General features: G+C 38.5%; 1 protein-coding gene across 1 annotated transcript; it reads right to left on the reverse strand.

Annotated features, from left to right (window-relative positions):
- Positions 1 to 10,103: 10,103 nt before the first annotated feature.
- On the reverse strand, positions 10,104 to 14,363 carry cbx5 (chromobox homolog 5 (HP1 alpha homolog, Drosophila)). Its single transcript, XM_055049420.1, has 5 exons — positions 14,225 to 14,363; positions 13,540 to 13,720; positions 13,190 to 13,415; positions 12,073 to 12,173; positions 10,104 to 11,000 (listed from the first exon to the last, which is right to left on the reverse strand). The coding sequence occupies exons 2-5, from the start codon at positions 13,668 to 13,670 to the stop codon at positions 10,859 to 10,861; spliced, it is 600 nt and encodes a 199-aa protein (XP_054905395.1). The 5' UTR covers positions 13,671 to 13,720; positions 14,225 to 14,363; the 3' UTR covers positions 10,104 to 10,858.
- Between the last annotated feature and the right edge of the window lie 125 nt (positions 14,364 to 14,488).

Raw genomic sequence — 14,488 nt, forward strand, 5'->3', positions numbered from 1 at the left:
TAGGCCTAAACAGTCAAAAGGATGAGTAGTTTAAGCTCAACGGGCTTTGTGTTAAAGACTCCTAAAAAAGTAAACATAATCCCTAGCGGGAAAACCAATCAGCTTTGCCAGTTGTACTCAATGACCAGGGTAATTACTGTTGGCAAAACAAACTAATAGCAGTTTATATGTCTACAGTTAAGGCTTTCAAACATTGAAGGAGGAAGTCTATTTAATGAGATACAACCTGTCAGAAATGTAGATGAAGAGTTCATTACCACAGTAATATGTTTGAAATACATATGGCGTTTTAGTGTTTGAGAAACATCTATTATTGCTTTATAAGATTCTGCCTTTAGGGGATCTCCCTATTAACTTTTACCATTTTAAACAGAGACGTTTTTTAATTTTGAAAATGCAATATGAATTTATAGGAAGAAAATGAACGAGTCCCAGTGGTTTGTGATTCTTTGTTGTGACAAAACACAATTATGAACCTCTAATCCCTTTTGTAATGTTTTAAAATGTATTGACTGAGTGGTGGTAATTGGAAAACAAATAGTGAAGAGTTAAAGTTGTAATTTCTTGTCGTCCACAAGCAGGAAAAGTATTGGTAGCAATATGAGCTACAAATGACAGTGCATTACATTCAAACATGAACTGAATAGTTTTTAAATATTTATATGATCTACCCAGGAAAAATGCTAAAAAATTCAAATTGCCAAAAACAAATAAAATGGTTCTTACATGAACATGTTGGCCTAAATCTTTTTGTAATTTTCCTATTACCTAAAAAATGTGTGATCCTTAAAAACTCATAATAACTTCAAAAACTGCATATATTTTGTTATATTTTTCACCCATGGAAGTAAATAATGCAATGATGACCATTCTATAATGGAATCTACAGAGTAACTTAGGAAGGCTAACTTTACCCAAGTAGTTTATTATACTGGGTCTACCTCTTCGTTTTGTTTTAATATAGGTTAAATTTTGAGTTCAGGGTTGTGAGGAACCCTTTTCCTTGTAAAAATTAATCATAAATTTAGGGGATCTTGATTTAGAATTTACCTAGTTTGGTTCTCTTAACCTTTACTTTGAACATGCGTCACAAATGGATAGAAATGTTGTCTTTTCTCACTGTTTTTTTTAAAGTAGCAACATTAAATTTCTCACTGCTGTTGTGCAATTTTGAAGGTCTTGGTTCCGATGTATTATTTGGAAACCAATTTACTATAGAGGTTCTTGTTAATAAAAGTCTTAGAACCACTGGGAACAACTGTGGAGAGCTCAAAGGTAAAGCAAGAGGTGTCAGTGCTGTGGAAAACACATGTGTTTGGTCTGCTCTGTTTCCCAGATTCCTTCACATCTCCTGGAGCCCTCCGTCACACTTCTGTGTCTGGGGTTTATTTCTGGCTGGCGGTGGAAATGAGTGACTCAGTGTTTAGACATGAGCTGTTTGGATAAATTGGGCCACGTGTGTCACAGATCCTGCAAGTAAAAGCTTGTCCTGCTGCGCCCTCAGAAGTACGATGTCCTGGACACGTTATATTTCACTGGGACCTGCTCATGAATCAGCTCACGGAGCGTCCTAATCTATTTCACTAAGTTTTATTACGAATGTGTTTACTGCTAATCAGTGTAATGGACTCAACTAATAGCACTTGAATGTGTGTTTAACTTATATATTCTGTGGGCCTTGAGAGATGACAGGGCTCTCATAGGGATGGTGGTTGTAACATTGAATTATAAAACCTATTCAACATCCTGACAAGAGCCAACCTTATCTTACGAGGAGTAACATCTATGCCTTCTTTTATGCGCTAGATTTGTTATGCAGCATGGCTTTATAAAGTATTTATCAAGGCTTTATAAGACACTAAAATTCTAATCAGTTCTGGAGCCACCTCCAGCAGCATGTTGTTGAAAGCTCTCGATTCTAAGGCCTGGGTGAGCCTTGCAGCAATTTGAGTTCTCCCAGAACTATTCCTTATGGATCAGTTAATATGGGACTCCATATCTCCTTTTGAAATCAATGCCACTGCTAAAAATCAAAGGGATTTCATGGCTTCTCTGAACTCCAGTTCTCCATAGAAATAGAAGGCATTTGGACTTAATGTTTATTCGGCATCCTATGATTAAAGTGTAAGAACTATACAGTTCTACAGCAGACAGATGTGACTCTTTCCTACTTAGAAAAATGAGCTGGAGTTTTCTTACTTGGTGGTAAGCATTCTTCACTGTATCTCAAGCATATTATACTTCACATTAATATACAGTGTAACATTAGACAGTTTACAGCTCAACATTATGTCAAGGCTGGCTGTGGCTGGGAACACGGATGAAGGGGAATGTTATGGTCAGCACTGGGTCAGAAACGCTGTCAGCTTAGGGTTGGTGGGAAGCCAGCCTCTGATACGTGTCTGCTTCGAATGTTAATGGATTAGCGCTTACCACACATCCAGCCAGGCCAGGGAAACTCAAGATGACTTTTAACGTGAAAGGCCGCCCGTAAGTCGCCGTTGTAAATTCAGTGACACATGCTGTCTGTACAAGCATGTCCAGTCAGGAGGGTTTTTCCTTCCACAAGGCAGGAGTCGTGTGATGGGGGAGCAGGTGGGATCTGTGTTGGCTGACCTTACCTCCAAGTCTCAAGTAGATATGATCAGTGTGCTGGCAGCAGTGGCTTTTATAGTGTGTAGTCTAATGTACCCCTGCTGAAACATAGACATCCAGGTGAATGATTGTCGCAAGGGACTGAGTTTAGCAAGGAACCACAAACCTAAACCTTGACATCAGCTCCTCAGATGTATCAACAGCAAGCCCATGCTAAGTGAATTTACTTACAAAACAAAAATGCAGGTCTGTGTTTTTACTCCCGCTTAGATTAATGTTCAGTTGAATACAATACATGCAACATACGTAACTTAGCATGAGTCCAACCCTAGTTAATGCAAAGTGCTTCTACTACTATCTTTAGTTTGTGTTAAATATACAGAATTATTCAGGAATTTACAAGGTGTTAAGGGCATGCCCTGGGCCTCCTGGTTTGTTGTCGATGTTTTGTTTTGGGTTTTTTTTTTACATATTTTTACATTGTCAGATACAAGTCTGGCACAGATACTATAACATTTTGTGTAATTTTTGGATGGATTTTTGAAGTTATGCTGTTCTTTGGAAGAACAAAATGAAATTCCTAAATACATTGTGCTGTACTGTGGAGCAGCTGTAAGCACTGTTCCCTTACAGCAAGATGATCCTGAATTTGAATACTGGCCAGGATTTTTCTGCATGGAGTTTTCACATTTTCTTGAGTCTTCTAGTTTCCTTCCACAGTAAAAAAAAGCATGCCAGATAAACTACCACTCCAGATTGTCTTTAAGTATGAGTATGTGTGTGTTTGTTCTGCATCTTTGTGATGGACTGGCAAACAGATGGGTGATCCCCCATCTCTTGCCAATTGTGTGTTGAAGGGATCCACAATTAGATGAACATGTTGGCCTAAATACAGTGTAATTTTTCTATTAGCTATAAAATGTGTGATCTGTAAAAACTCATAATAATTTCAAAAATTGCATATATTTTATTATATTTTTCACCCACCGAGGTCAATAACGCAATGATGTCCATTCTGTAACAGAATCTACAGAGTAACTTAGGAAGGCTAACTTCCAAATAGTTCTTTATTATATTGCATTTGACTAGTGTAAATTTAGACAATGCCGCACTGCATTGCCGTTGGCTGTAATTTAAAAAAAAGAATTGTGAGATGAGTCTGCATCTCTTCCCACACAAACAAAAAGAACGCAGTGGGAAAGAGCCGAATACAACTTTCGAAGGACCCACATTTGCACTCTCAACATTTCTCTCCAGAACACTTTGAGCCATTTGAACGAGCAAAATTGATGAAAGATCATACAGATGGTTGCAACCCTCGGAAGCTAAAACCTAATGCCGTGCCGACAGTTTTTATCCAAAAGTGCCGAAATCCACCACCTTCTGGGAGAAAGGCAATGATTGAAGCTCTTTTAAATATTAAGGAAGCTATTGCTAGTGCTGCAAGCCCTGAATGTGAAACCATGGACCTGTCAGCAGACTCAGTACCAGGCCATAAACAGGTGCTACTGGACTGAGGACCAGACCTGACACAGAACATATCAGTCACTTATTGGATCACAGTCCAATCAGATGTACAAGTCATTCATCATTTCCTTCACAGAGCTGAAGTTGGCAGCAGCAGCACAAATATCAGCTTCCTCGGCCAAGTGTTTTTTCTTTCTCTGTTTGGTCCTCTTCATCTTTGCTACCTCTTATGATTTCTACATTGCCATAAATTTCAACGCACTCTGGTTTAAATTGAAAAGGCATAACTCCATTACTTAATGCTGTTTTGGCTGAACGAAGCTAGAACAACCAGACCTAGCATACGTCATTTACCCAGAATTCATTGCAGCATAAACAACATGGCAATGTCCATCTGACAATATTTTATTTAAATTTAGAAAAACGAAACAGCCGACAGTCTTTTATTGCATTGTTTTTTTTCTTACAGCTAAAATAAATATTTTTTTAACCAAAGTCTGTTGTTGAAAGTAATTGTGAATCTATTTAAAGACACAAAACACCCAGAAACACTGTAAAGAACAAGTAGGTGTAGAAAATGGATGAATGTTTGGACAACTACAAACATTAAGAAAATGTGTTCTTATGTGTGCAAGGTCTAAAAACTTTAATGCACCCATCAAAATAATGATGGGTGCATATTGACATGAAAAAGAAACTATTTTGAATAGGGGACTAAAACTGACTCTTGCCCAGAGGTCCACATCTTGCTAAATCCTGCCCTGCTTGCACGCAGTGTTTAAAGCCTAAGGTTTTAACATTTTATAGTACGACATAAGGCCATTAATTGATAGACTTTTCTCTTAACTGTTGTAAGCAAGCAACTTATGCTTGTCTAATGTGAATTCCCACATGGCAAAGAGAGCTGTCAAGACACTGTGCTGCGACAGCGTCAATTGCTGTGTGTAATTTAGCAGCAGGGGACAATGAGCTAATCTTGCAGAAGAGCTTATACTACCAATTTAAAATCAATAAAGATGCATTGTTTGTTTTTTTTAAAGACCTCCACTTGAGCTGTGCTGTAAATAAGAGCTTGCTTCGAAAGTTGTCTGTCCTCTGTCGAGGTAGAGGGGGTTTGGCATTTAAATCCACTGACTGATTTAACTGCAAAGTTTCACACACATTTTGACAGTAATGTACTCTATTTTTCCTAATCATTTTGCTGTTTCACCGCAAGCAATTGGGTATAACAATGTCAATGGATGATTTCTGGTCCTGCATTGATAAAGTGAAGCTAAGAAAAAATCATTAGCTGCATGGTTTTAAATTGCGCGAAGAAAAACAAGTGACATGCCTGGGGAAAAAAAAACTTATGGTGTTGGAATTTGTAATCCAATTATCTTATTCTAGTAAATAAAGCACTGTAGTTTTCTATGATTTTCTGTCTCCAGCATCCACTGACTTACTTAATGCCTTCAATTTTTTCTTTTTTTTTTGCTCTCTCTGTTCTGTGCAAATTAATTTATGGTCTAATTACAAGACAAGCCCCCAGATATGAAGGAACACAAATCACTGGTCCTTACCAGATGGCAGAAAAACGGCACAGGATAATTGAAAATCTCGAAGTGGATCAATATTTAGAAGCCCAAGGTTACACAGAGTGTGACACTACTACTAACATGGAAATATGATGCATTACATCCGCAGGGAAATTGGCTTCAGTTATTTGATGCTGAATGCATTCTTTCTGGAAATCTGTTTGTGCTGGTTCCCCAGTGGCCACACTTCTAAGCAGGTACGTCTCTACTGCCGTAGCTTCAAATACATGTGTGCAGCCATGTTCGCGCTCCCGCTCGGACAGTGCAACTTGGTGCAGGTCTCAGGGTCTGCTTTATGGCACAATGTGCCATGAAGTCTTAAAGCCTTGTGGTGTCACAGACTATCTCTGCCCACCCAACCCCTCTCTAGCATTTACCTCTGGCCTGTTAAAAATGATATCAGCGCATGGAGGGCAAGCATTAGCATTTGCATTTTATTGGAAGCACAGAGATTTAGAGCAGAGGATATATCAGCTCTGAGCAGACAGAATTAGTTAACAATGCATTACCTGCCTTTTATGGTGGCTATAACTCTTACCCCCTGGTGGGGAGAGGAGATGAAGGGAGGAGTGTGGAGGAGGAGAGGAGAGGTGGGAGGTGGAGGTGGAAGCACAGCCAGCAGAAGGTGGGTGTTGAGGGCTGTGTGGCGCACAAGAGGGGGACATTTCGAAACTCGAGGCTTTGTCTATGGTGCTTTACTGCACATTAAGTGTGATCGCCACACAAATTAGAGCATCACTTTGCAATCACCTTCACACAGATCAGTGCTCGGCGCTGAGGGGTGATGAGCCGATTGTCACTGCAGACATTTTTATCTGCATGTAACAAGGAAGAGGAGACCCAGCTGGTTTGCAGCTGTGCTCACCCGATCACAGCAAAATCAAATTTCACACTACTTTGTACACATTTTCTCAATTCCTTGCCTTTCCCCCCCTGCAACCAGCTGGATGCCATGAATCTTGCTTCATGCCCTTTTCTGCACCTTTGCATTATTGGCATGAGTTCACATTTATCTGTTTGTTGTTTTAGTCGTATCCTTGAGCAAACTTTGATTCTGATTGGACCCACTGCGTCAATCCGTTCCCTCTCACCACAGCTGCACAGAAGCTCCCCCAGCACTCGTTTATTGTAATGTGCTGTGCAAGACGACCCCACCTCTGCTGTGGGCAATGCCCTGTGGAACTCATTTGCACCTAGAAGTTACTGGTCGGGGGAGTACGTTTGAAGTGCAAAGAGCCTGTTGCGAATAAATAAAAAAATTTACAGCAAGGCATAATCGCCACTGAGATAAAGAGGGTTTTCTCCAAGAAACGCATGGGCCAAAGAAGGGAAAATGTTTTCGGTTTGCTGGTAGGAATTAAAAACATCAGAAGGTGGCCGGGTCAAAAAAAATTATTCTTCTGTCCAATATAGCTGGGACCTTTCAGACTGTTTGTATTATGACTTTTCTTACATAAAAATTCAATAATTTCTGAAGGTTTTTTTCATTTAGAAAACTAGCTATTATTATTATTATTATTATTATTATTATTATTATTATTATTATTATTATTATTATTATTATTATTATTATTATTATTATTATTATTATTATATACTGTGACCGAGATCCACAGTGGCTTTTCCCTTAAAAAATCCACTGGCTTGAGTTTGTCAGCAGACAGTTCCAAGCTCCATAAAACAAGCCTGCTGCTCTCTGCCTTTGCCCAGCTTAATGGTCCCAGGGGCTGGATATTTACTAGTGACCTTTGCATTCCATTTGGAGAGTAAAAGCCTTTTTGCAAGAAAATTCTATCAGCTGCAGCGCATTGTCGCAGCACTGTATAGGTATGTGTCTGAATACCACAAAGAGCTGCAGTCCAAGCCAGTTACAAAAAAACAAAGAAAAGAGAAGTAATGGTGAAATAGATTAAAGACCTGCTGCAGGTCAAGCAAGTCTGGCAAAACAAAATTAATAGGAGAGCCTGGTGAGGTTTAACGCAAATTTGTAAATTATTCTATTTTTTCCTATATTAAAAGGAAGTTAATTCAGGCTAGAAACTCACTTTGTAATTTGCCGTTTGTGAAAACGATTTGGAAATTCAGCTGCTTCAGATGTTATGGCATCCAAGTTTTTCTTGTGCTCAGCTTGGTATTCAAGCTGTTATTTTCCCTCACTGACTGGTATTTTGCGATGCTCCATCACTGCCTTGGAACCGATCATGCATGAACCATAACGACCAGCCGGTTCACATCCGACCTTCACCGTGAGTCACACGCCATCTCCTTCTCCACTCATTTCTTCACATTAATCTTAGAGACAATTTCAGAAGAAGAAAACAGCAAACAGGAGCTGGCTGACTTTCAGTTTATCTTCTTTTTTTAATGTGTGTATGTTGTTATTCAAGGCAGCAAATTTTGCTAAAAGAGTTTCTTGTGTGTGTGGGTTAAAGGAAATAAGATAATACTGGGTCAAAGCAAACTCTTATTTGAGAGCTTCTTTAGGTTTTCGAGCTGAGAAAATAAGATGTCTTCTGGAAACGCCACTGGCTGCATCTAACAGCGCCATCTGCTGAGTGAGATCAGATAGTGCACATGAAATTATGAGAAAGAATTTCCATTTCTGGGACGCCAAAACACACTGGACTGCAAATAGGCGCATGTCGCAACATGCGTTGGTATGAGCCGGGGCGCTATGCAGGGGAGGCTGGGGGGGACAATTCTAAAAAGTTGCTTAAGAAAAACACAAATTTAAGCAACCTCCTTGCATACTGCATGCAGACCATTGGATTTAAAATTCATGAGAAGGAAATATTGTGCAAGTTATCATTATTGGACCAAAGAAAGGAAGGCAGTTACAGTCCTTTTTATGATGCTTTTGAAAGGTCAGATAGACTCAAAAAATTGTAACAGCAGCTGCATGGGGCGGGGGGTCCAATTTAATTTTTCGTCTGGGGGCCCAAGATTCCTGGTGGCGTCTCTGGGAATGAGGGATTGCTGTAAAGTCAATGGCACATTACAACGATTTTCTGTTGTCACTACACGGTCATCCAGGAGGATTGAATGCTGCAAGTCAATGTGCTGAAGAATAGAAACTTTTTAAACTACTTTGAATAATGAATTGAGATTGCCGTGCTGTTTCATACCTACAATCAGTTGTACTGTATGTGATTGAATTGCTATTTTTGTTTGTGCATGCCGCTTTGAAGTGACATTAGTTGTGAATAGAAGCCATATAAGTAAACTGATTTGAATTAGGTTGAAGTTTTTCCATTTCCACTCTTCTTTAAAACTCTGGAACCTTAATTTAATGTAAAAAGCCAATTTTGGAGCACTGAGAACACCTAATCTTTCTTCTTAGTCTGGGCATTATACTCCAAACATGGTTAGTTCATTATGTGGCTTAACACAAAGGAAGTGCTAGTTATGGTCCAGATCCTGGATACTTTGGTGAGAGGCAGAAACACTGAAATTAGCTGTAGTTTTTTTTTTTTTTTGCAAATCTTCCTCAAATGAGTTTTGCTTCACAAATCCCTCAATACCATGTTGCATTTCTTCTTGGATACAGTTCCTTTAATAACCTTTTGTGGCTTGCCATCTCCAAAGGATGTAAATCTCTACAACAATCAGATCAGAAGTGTTTGTAATTTTTTAGGCACTGACATATTTTAAGCTCATGTAATACTCTTAAAAGTTTTAGTTCTAAACTGAATATCGGCACATGTAAAACCAATCTCTTGAAGTAGTTTTGATCCATAACTCCATTTTATCAAATCACTGGTTCAATATTCTAATTTATTAAGATGCACCTGTAAGCTGCCATGTAGTCCTTTGTCAAATTGAATTTAATCTACAGAACAAAAGCTTACTGACAGCAACTTAAACACTGAAAATGTTTATTAAAGGGCGCTACTATACACATACTGATATTTCACACAAACGTTTACTTTTTTTCTTTAAAAACGGCAAAAATTACGTTTTTGAGATTTGGGAAAAATAAAAGTAAAAAAAGAGAAAAAATACAGTGAACTGCATGTATAAACAAAGGAATACAAACTCCTTTTCCTTACAAGGAAAATTATGCTAAACATTTGGTCCAAACTGTCTATGCTGGAAAACAGAGCAAACTGTAACAGAAAACTAAACAGCATCAATTTTTAAAAATCAAACTGCTGCTTTTTAGCACCCAATTGATAAAAATCGTTAACGCCTAATACGAAAACATCTGACTTGCCCATTAACATTAAAGACATACTTCAACCAACCTCCATGTCTGCTCCAATTAGTAATGAGTCACCATAAAAACAAAACATTCAGGGACCCTAACATTGATCTCAAAGTAGTTTACATTTAGCTGCCACTAGGTGGCAAACTCCAATAATGTCTGAACCACTTCAATTCCTGGATATGGTCAAGATTGTCCAACCATTAAATATTTTCATAACTTGAAAAGTCAGCTGGGGGGGAAAAAAAAGGTAAAATATATCAAAAGTGAGTAAAATGTTTTATTGTACTTTATCAGATAATAGTGTAACAAAATTAAAAATCACATGAGGATAACTGGAAACATAAGAAGGAAAAAAATAAAGTCACTATGCAGGAAAAGGTTTCTTCAGACTTAGAAGCTGTATTTTGGTAGACATGACAAGAACAACAAAAAAGAAAACTCTCAAAAACTACATGATTAAAAAACAGCTCTCAAAAAGGAAGCAATTATGCAGTCAAGAAAACACTCTGGTGGCAGCATCACAAATATAAAAGCTATGGTGGATTTAGTACGGGGGACATTGACCAGTAACGATTCATGTTTAGAATGGTAGTCAACAGGTAATACAGTTTGCTCCATATCGCCAATGACAATTTTTATAAGGATTCAGTCTCTTAAAGATACAGTTAAATATTCCTTACTGCTATAATCCCATCCTTTTTGTTCTAAAAACATATGCTAGGATAATAAAAAAAAGTTCAAGACAAAGACAAGAACAGTAGAATCTTTCCCCATTAGCAATCACCCACAGCCACTACAGCTTCTTTTTAGAAGGAGCCCCCTATCCCCTCAGCAGTCTGGGGCCATTGTGCTCCGATGGGGACATGGATGGAGGAAACAACCGTGTCTGCCGTCTTTGTGTCATCACTGGACATGGTACAGGTGAAAGATGAGGGAGGTTTCAGGTGTGGGAAAAAAATGTCTGACTCAAGGTTGTCCCTGCAGTGGAGCTTTTCCTCTTGAGACAAAGCACTCACGCGCTGACGGCATCCTTCTCCTTCTTATCGCTGTCTTCATGCCAGGTCAGACGCTCCTCGTAGAAGGCTATGACTATCTGTGGGCACTTATGATTGGCCTCCTTGGCGAGCACGAGATCGGCCTCATCAGAATCCTTCCTGGAAGGGATAATTGTAAGTTATATGCACTGTACCAGATCACCGTGATAATCACTAGGCACATTTCCAATTATAGATGTGAAAGTTTCACTTGTTTAATACATAAGATGCTTCTGAATTTACAACATAAAATTAACCTTAATACGACAACACACACCATAACCATCAGATAAGGCCTTAGGCTCACGTTCTGAGATATCACATCAACATATGTGCTGTCAATTGTGTATTAATAGTTCTCTCCTATGAAACCAATTCTACAAGAATCGAGTGTTTAAGCTAACATCCAAAATGTATGTTTCTTTACAAACTTCGGAAAATTGTACTATTCCCATCAACTATCACTTATAATGAAATAGTGTAGTAGAGAGGGCATGCCCAAGCATAAGATGTACAACATGTAATAACTGAGATAATATGCAGACACATAAAGCTTTATGAACTGACTTCATGTTTATATAGCTAGACAGCTATTTCATGTTAATAATATGTAATGACATAGTAAGCATCCCATGCCTTTACCCCTGTACACCAGAATTAAGTCTGCAAATCACATTTTAAAACAGTATCCAGAAAAAAACAAAAAAAAAAAGCAAACAAAAGAAAACCTTAGAATCTTCTCAGCCACATCACAAATCCTCTCAGAATACATTTTTTAGTAATGAAAGAACAATTAAAAAAAATCTTTGACCATGAATTTGAATCAGTAGTTGTTTTAGTGTCAGAAATTTTATGAAAAACATAACATTTTTCAAAATGGGTCTTTTTTTTTAATTCCCCATTGCAGCAGGTGTGCTTTAGGTCAAACCCTCTGCTAAGAAATGCAAAGTTCGTCCCTCATTTTTGTTGGGATCAAGGATTTCAGTCATACATATTACGCTAATCCTTCAGTCACCCAAAGATTGTTTGAATGGCTTGACCAAGCAGAAACAAAATGGCCAAGGCAACATCTAATCAGACAGTTTAACTGCAAAATGTATTTTTTATCTAAATGAATCCCAAAGGAATGGAGTAATCTTAACAATACAAAGGCTTCCAAAAACATATGGATAACATGATCAACAAAACTTACCATTTCATGAGAAACATTAAGTCTCCACATGAGTCAGTGGCTCCTATGATCTTTTCTGGCTCAAGACCCCTCTCAAAGCCACGTGCAACAAGGATTTCATCCTGAAATAAACCAGAGATGTTAGAATTACTTTGATTTATATCTGTTTTTTTTGAAAAAGAACAACATAAAATGGACTGACCAAGATTTTTTTATTTTTATTTTGCATGACATTTGGATAAATGTTCAACTCAGATCGTAGTGATATCCAAGATAAAGGTTAACTGCACTTCAGACGGGGCAGTGTTGTGTGTTTTTTCAGCCACATAGTGGCATATTGGAGCACAAACAAGTAAATATGTTACAATCAGTTATTATGAAAAATATGGTAACTATCAAATATGACAAACTAAATTTGTCCTGGTAATGGCTTTAAATTGGGCCTCTGTCTCTTTAAGAAACTTGCTCTGACACTTGGCCTTAAGAAAGTCATCACAACGTCACTCCTCTGTTAACCCTTTAACGTTTTTACCAGGATTACACGCAAAAGTAGCTGCTATAATGAAGTCGGCTACTGTGAGGTTCCACCAGGTTTTTACTAATTGCTGCTGGCTAGTTTGAAGGAGCCGAGTGGTGGCAGTTGTGATGGAGGGGGAGAACTGTGAGGTGCTTTTTGCAGCTGAATGGTTGCCACGAGAGATTCAAGTATTTCTAAAAAATGCATGGGAAAAAAAGTGTGTTTTTGATGAGGAAACAACATAACAAGATGGCTTTAAAAAAAAGTAGATTTTACACAACACTGAATTTAAACTTTCCAGAATTTGTATGGCTGCTAAAAGCTCAAAAGGAATTATTTGAATGAAATAACTGAACTGTATGGTTCATTTCAAGATTTCACACAAAACTGATCTGTTGGTAAATTTACATTAAGAATTAAGAGACAATTAAATTAAGAGCTGCCTAACCCATAAATCACAAATCTCTAAATGAAGAGATTAATTCAGAACAAAAAAGGTACATTTGACTCCCCGTGAACCACAAAGGTGCCAGTGCCACATATGCTAATGTATCAAATCAGATTCAACATAGACAACCCAATAAGTTGCATTGACTTGTGCATATAAAACATAGTATGTACCTCCTTTTTTTTCTTGGGCTTGCTGCTACCCTCCTCATCATCATCAGAGCTCCTCTTCTTGGAGCTGCTGGATTCTTTGGAGCGCCCCGAGGGGCCAGTGGTGGATTTGCTGGCCCCGCTGCTTGGTGTAGCACTACCAGTACTGCCTTTCTTGTAGGTCTTCATGAATTCTGATATTAGCTCAGGACAGTCCAGATTTTTCTCTGGCTCCCATGTGTTGTGCTTGCTGCAAAATATCACAGAAAATCAGTACTGTTAAGGGGTGTGACTGTGTTTTTACGCCATTTCATAAACTGTCTCAAAATCAGAAGTACACATCATGTGCATTGCATGTTTTTGCTTTTACTTACTCCGAGTAACCTTTCCATTTAAGGAAGAACTCCACCCGGCCTTTCACCACCCTTCTGTCTAGCACCTTCTCCACAACATATTCTTCCTCGTCAGAAGATGAGGATTCTTCGTCGCGAGACTTTTTGCCCATGGCACTGTTCGGAGCTTAGCAACACGCTGTCTCGAGTCGTCGATACTTCCCTGTTCAAAAGGAAAAATAAACATGACAATGGTTTAGCAAAATGTGACTCGTATCGGCATTAAAACATATATTGTAAAATTGTGAAAAAAAAACAAAACTAAATAAAACTCAAGATGCACGAATGCATTCTTAGTCGACCACTCATAGCCTCATTTTTTTGACTTACAAACGAAAGAAAGCGTTTCATTGTAGTTAGTTCAGTCTGCAACATGCTAAACATGGTGAAAACTCGATGAATTAAGAAGCCGAAAACGAGAAAAGTGATTCTTCTACCCCAAAACATACCTTCCTAAGAGAAATGTGTCAGATAGCATCAAAACATTAGCACATAAAGTGCACATTGAAACGAGGCATGATGCAGTCGTGAGCTAGCCCAACCCGTGTTAGCTTGTCATATAACCTGACAAGCTAGCATTTATACAAACACGTTGACTTCAGACATCAAACCACAAGTCTAGACTTGCAACAGCATTCGTTGTGCTCATAAAGGACGTGTTTCTTACCGTCCGGGTGGAAGAAACAGCGTTTTTTGAGCCCTTAAGAGCAGCAAAGTACACCGTCTATTGTGAAGCAGCAGAAAGAGGCCAAACGCAAAGGCTACTTTAGCATGTAGCTTGGATACACATAAAAGGTGCTGTGCGCAGAAAAAGCGCGCGTTAAGGCGCACAATGAATGTACCCGCCCCCTTTCCGACAACGCGTTCCCTTTTTATTTATTTTTTCTCTTCTTGAAGCGCTTTTGCAAAGTTCTATATTTAAAAAAATTGT

Source organism: Poeciliopsis prolifica, unplaced genomic scaffold (genome assembly GCF_027474105.1).
Source record: "Poeciliopsis prolifica strain line A6 unplaced genomic scaffold, Auburn_PproV2 SCAFFOLD029, whole genome shotgun sequence".
NCBI lineage: Eukaryota > Metazoa > Chordata > Actinopteri > Cyprinodontiformes > Poeciliidae > Poeciliopsis > Poeciliopsis prolifica.

Bases quoted from the DNA above. Each gene is read 5' to 3' on its own strand.
- cbx5 (XM_055049420.1), bottom strand. From the start codon at position 13,670: ATGGGCAAAAAGTCTCGCGACGAAGAATCCTCATCTTCTGACGAGGAA. The intron at 13,416-13,539 runs GTAAGTAAAAGC...GATATTTTGCAG, and splicing joins AAATGGAAAGGTTACTCGGA to CAAGCACAACACATGGGAGC. The intron at 12,174-13,189 runs GTACATACTATG...GGTTTATTTCAG, and splicing joins AGCCCAAGAAAAAAAAGGAG to GATGAAATCCTTGTTGCACG.